This window comes from Mytilus californianus, unplaced genomic scaffold (genome assembly GCF_021869535.1).
Source record: "Mytilus californianus isolate M0D057914Y unplaced genomic scaffold, xbMytCali1.0.p SCAF_2, whole genome shotgun sequence".
Taxonomy (NCBI): Eukaryota; Metazoa; Mollusca; class Bivalvia; order Mytilida; family Mytilidae; genus Mytilus; species Mytilus californianus.
This window is the reverse complement of record NW_026262668.1, coordinates 118,295,699-118,300,922: the sequence shown is the minus strand read 5'-3', so window position 1 is coordinate 118,300,922 and position 5,224 is coordinate 118,295,699. Positions and strand designations below refer to the sequence as shown.

General features: G+C 39.7%; 2 protein-coding genes across 2 annotated transcripts; both read left to right on the top strand.

The window, feature by feature from the left end:
* The first annotated feature begins 3,012 nt into the window (after positions 1-3,012).
* LOC127727780 (myomodulin neuropeptides 1-like) lies at positions 3,013-3,561 on the top strand. The gene is made up of 2 exons (XM_052234896.1): positions 3,013-3,152; positions 3,363-3,561. Exons 1-2 carry the CDS (start codon positions 3,013-3,015, stop codon positions 3,559-3,561), a joined length of 339 nt encoding a protein of 112 aa, XP_052090856.1.
* Positions 3,562-3,568: 7 nt separating this feature from the next.
* On the top strand, positions 3,569-4,888 carry LOC127727778 (serine-aspartate repeat-containing protein I-like). The gene is made up of 2 exons (XM_052234895.1): positions 3,569-4,214; positions 4,257-4,888. The coding sequence occupies exons 1-2, from the start codon at positions 3,569-3,571 to the stop codon at positions 4,886-4,888; spliced, it is 1,278 nt and encodes a 425-aa protein (XP_052090855.1).
* Positions 4,889-5,224: the final 336 nt, after the last annotated feature.

The window sequence follows — 5,224 nt, the reverse complement described above, 5'->3', positions numbered from 1 at the left end:
AAGGGTCCGGTTATAGAACCTATAAATGTGCATGAAAAGTGGTAGTTTAATGAAATCATGATTACTCTCCCGTTTTGGTAGTAGAAAATGACTTTAAAAAGTTATTGTTTTTCTTAAATATTGTAAATGATGTGGAAATTCACTTTTTAAGATTATTCCATTTATCAGAGACATATATATGTCTCTGGATTTATTGAGAGGAAGCCTCAAATTTGGATATTTCCCAAGTTTTAAGGGAAAAAACACCTAAAGGGAATTAAATGAAAATAACACTTTTATAAATTGCGTGCATTCGACGCGTTCTTCTGGTTTTACCTTCATCAGGAACGCTCAAACCTCAACTGGATGTATAAAAACGTAGAAACCGTGGGAGTTATATGACAAATACGGACTTTAAAACAATAGCGTAATTCATCTATTAAGGTCAACTTTTCCTGACGGAGTTCAAATTCAAACGCAACCTGTGGTTAGTGAATCCTAACCCCTTCACCACTAAAAACAAATACACTAGAAATGCACGTATTTTAGATATACCAGATTGACTCTGTAGTCTTATGGTAATGGGCTCGTCTCAGGTGCGATAGGTCTTGGGTTCGATCTATTACCGACCAGAGAACACAGTTATTTTGTAGTGCATTTCTTTACAACAATAAATGCAAATCAAAAAACCCTCCAGCTCTTTTTCAATAAGATTTTTATAGTGTAGTGTACTACTTTCGGGACAAATTATATCAAAATTATAGAAAAGTCTACCAGCTCTTTCTCGATAAGATATTTATAGGGAAGTGTACTATTTTCGGGACAAATTATATCAAAATAGAGAAAAGTCTACCAGTTCAAACTCAAAATATGGACAATTTTATCTTAAGGGGGTCTATAATTCAGTTTGACAGCTTCAGACATACTAATTGTTTTACCTTTTTGAACTTGACTATATCACTACTTCAACTTAATTTATGACCCACATTTTTTTACTTTTCTACCCCATACTTACTATTTTATGGAAATCTAAATTTAAAGAAATAAATTTGGAAGGTGTATAAAAAAAATTTGCAAGTTATACACTGTCCCACACTATATTTGTAAGACAACGAAAATCAAAGGACGATAATTGTGTCCCTGGGCTCGATATTGAGATATAATATGTCGATTATACTATTTCAAGGTCAAACTAAAGACTTGGGAAAAATTGGTATTTGCTGGTTATCTGCTACGCAAATGGCATTTTAAAAGAGTAAAACCAAAGACTGTTCGACTCTGAATCAAACTGATATGTCCGGGTTAGTTGACATATCTTCTTTCGAACTTTTAAATTGTGAACTAGCGTTAAAAATCCAGCTGAGCTGAGTAGGTTAAGTACATGTTAGGGTTCACATTAAAATGTTCCTCGTCCCGATATGCATGTAATTGTCACTGGATTTATACACCATCAATCATCACCACCATAAAAACTGTTAGACCCTCCTATCGTCTAAAAAAATAAAAGGTTCCTTTTGTTCTGTTATACTGCTATTTAATGATTTCATTAAAACAGTCAGTGGTACAATTTAACTGACATGATGATATGCCACCTAGGACAAACAACAATGATGATATGCCACCTTGGGTAGATACCAATGATGATATACGATCTAGGACAGATACCAATGATAATATGCCACCTAGGACAGATACCAATGATGATATGCCACGTCGGACAGATACCATGATAATATGCCACGAGGACACATACCTATGATAATATGCCACCTAGGACAGATACCATGATGAAATGCTACATAGGGAAGATACCAATGATGATATGCCACCAAGGACAGATACCAATGAAGATTTGCTACTTACATATTTGAGCATATAAAAATTATGAAATGACACCTAGGGCACACATAAATAATGATATACTATCTAGGATAGATACCAATGACGAAATGCCATCCAAGACAGATACCAATGATGATACACCATCTGAGACAGAAACTAATGAAGACAAGTCCCCTACCGGTTAAGAATCCATTGTACTGGAACAAAATGCTAACGTGATCTATAACTAGTCATGGTGTAAACTATTTAACAAATATCAAGTCAATATCTTCAAGCATGACAAAAAAAAGTGTGGAAAACTGATTATTTGAGTGAATTTTCTAAGTCCAAGGACCATAACTCTGCACAAAATCATCAGACCGGAACATAATTCAAACGTGATCTGTAACATGTCAAGATAAAACTATATACCAAATTTCAAATCAATATCTTCAAGCACGACGAAAAAAATGTGGAAAATTGATTTGCCAGACTGACGGATGGACAGACAGACGGACAGTCGGTAGGGGACAAATAAACGATGGACACAATCTAGGGCAGCTGCCAATGATGATACATCAGCTAGGGAAGATGTCAATGATGATATCTCACCTAGGGCAAATACCAATGATTAATGTCACCTAGGGCAGATACAAATAATGATATGCCACCTACTTCCTAGGGCAGTTATCAATAACGATACCCAAACGAAGACAGACACTAATCATAATATAGGGTATAAACAACCTAGTACAGATGCCAATGATGATATCTCACCTAGGGCAGATACCAGTGCTAAATGCCACCTAGGGCAGATACAAATAATATGCCACCTACTACCTATGGGAGATGCCAATAATGATACCCCACCTAAGACAGATACCAATTATGATATAAGGTATAAATAATCTAGGACAGATGTCAATGACGATACCTCAGCTAGGGCAGATACAAATGATATGCCACCTACTACCAAAGGCAGATACATATGATATGCCACCTACTACCTAAGGCAGATACAAATGATATGCCACCTACTACCTAAGGCAGATACAAATGATATGCCACCTACTACTTAAGGCAGATATAAATGATATAGCACCTACTACCTGTGGCAGTTACCAATAATGATACCCCACCTTATTTGGATACCAGTGATGATACCTCAGCTATCAGATGCCAATGATGATACCTCAGCTAGGGCAGATACCAATGATGATACCTCAGCTATTGCAGATGCCAAAGATGATACCTCAGCTAGGGCAGATGCCAATGATGATACCTCAGCTAGGGCAGATACCAATGATGATACCTCAGCTTGTGCAGATGCCAAAGATGATACCTCAGCTAGGGCAGATACCAATGATGAATGCCACCTAGGGCAGATACAAATGATATGCCACCTACTACATAAGGCAGATACAAATGATATGTCATCTACTACCTTAGGCAGATGCAAATGACATGCCTACAAATGATATGCCACCTACTACCTAAGGCAGATATAAATGATATGCCACCTACTACCTGGGGCAGATTCCAATAATAATGCCCCACTTAAGTCGGATACCAATGATGATACCTCGGCTAGGGCAGATGCCAATGGTGATACCTCAGCTAGGGCAGATGCCAATGGTGATACCTCAGCTAGGACAGATGCCAATGATGATACCTCAGCTAGGGCAGATGCCAATGATGATACCTCAGTTAGGACAGATGCCAATGATGATACCTCAGCTAGGGCAGATGCCATTGAAATAGCTCAGCTATGACAGATGCCAATGATGATACATCAGCTAGGACAGATGCCAATGGTGATACCTCAGCTAGGGCAGAAGCCAATGGTGATACCTCAGCTAGTACAGATGCCAATGGTGATACCTCAGCTATGACAGATGCCAATGGTGATACCTCAGCTATGACAGATGCCAATAGTGATACCTCAGCTATGACAGATGCCAATGGTGATACCTCAGCAAGGGCAGATGCCATTGATGATACCTCAGCTAGGACAGATGCCAATGATGATACCTCAACTAGGACAGATGCCAATGGTGACACCTCAGCTAGGGCAGAAGCCAATGGTGATACCTCAGCTAGGGCAGATGTCAATTGTGACACCTCCGCTAGGGCAGATGCCAATGGTGATACCTCAGCTAGGGCAGATGCCAATGATGATACCTCCGCTAGGGCAGATGCCAATGATGATACCTCAGTTAGGACAGATGCCAATGATGATACCTCAGCTAGGGCAGATGCCATTGATGATACCTCAGCTATGACAGATGCCAATGACGATACATCAGCTAGGACAGATGCCAATGGTAATACCTCAGCTAGGGCAGAAGCCAATGGTGATACCTCAGCTAGTACAGATGCCAATGGTGATACCTCAGCTATGACAGATGCCAATGGTGATACCTCAGCTAGGGCAGATACCTAAGGTGATACCTCAGCAAAGGCAAATGCCATTGATGATACCTCAGCTAGGACAGATGCCAATGATGATACCTTAACTAGGACAGATGCTAATGGTGACACCTCATCTAGGGCAGAAGCCAATGGTGATACCTCAGCTAGGGCAGATGTCAATTGTGACACCTCCGCTAGGGCAGATGCCAATGGTGATACCTCAGCTAGGGCAGATGCCAATGGTGATACCTCAGCTAGTACAGATGCCAATGGTGATACCTCAGCTATGTCAGATGCCAATGGTGATACCTCGGCTAGGGCAGATGCCAATGGTGATACCTCAGCTAGGGCAGATGCTAATGGTGATACCTCAGCTATGACAGATGCCAATAGTGATACCTCCGCTAGGGCAAATTCCAACGGTGATACCTCAGCTAGGACAGATGCCAATGATGATACCTCAGCTAGAGCAGATGCCAATGATAATACCTCAGCTAGGACAGATGCCATTGATGATACCTCATCTAGGACAGATGCCAATGATGATACCTCAGCTAGGACAGATGCCAATGACAATACCTTAACTAGAACAGATGCCAATGATGATACCTCAGCTAGGGCAGATGCCAATGACGATACCTTAACTAGAATAGATGCCAATGATGATAAAACTTAATCCAAACCTATTTTTTTAATAAAGGACATTCCGTCAACGAAGGTGATATTTTAAGAAAGCCAATACCAGCTCTGTTTTGCCTTCCTTGATAAATAATAAACAAAGTTGCAGTCTTTATAAATGACTTATATATTCTGTGTAAATAAGGACTTATGTATAAACTCAGTGCACATTTAAATGATTAAATACATTGAGTCCTAAGTCAGGAATCTGATGTTCAGTAGTTGTTGTTTGTTGATGTGGTTCATAAGTGTTTCTCGTTTCTCGTTTTTTATATAGATTAGACCGTTGGTTTTACACTAGTAATTTTTGGGGCCCTTTATAGCTTGCTGTTCG

What these genes read in the sequence shown, in the direction of transcription:
- LOC127727780 (XM_052234896.1), top strand. Translation starts at nt 3,013, where the DNA reads ATGATGATACCTCAGCTATTGCAGATGCCAAAGATGATACCTCAGCTA. An exon ending in AAGATGATACCTCAGCTAGG is followed by an intron (nt 3,153 to 3,362) that starts GCAGATACCAAT and finishes GCCCCACTTAAG; the next exon opens with TCGGATACCAATGATGATAC.
- LOC127727778 (XM_052234895.1), top strand. Translation starts at nt 3,569, where the DNA reads ATGACAGATGCCAATGATGATACATCAGCTAGGACAGATGCCAATGGT. An exon ending in AGCTATGACAGATGCCAATG is followed by an intron (nt 4,215 to 4,256) that starts GTGATACCTCAG and finishes GTGATACCTCAG; the next exon opens with CAAAGGCAAATGCCATTGAT.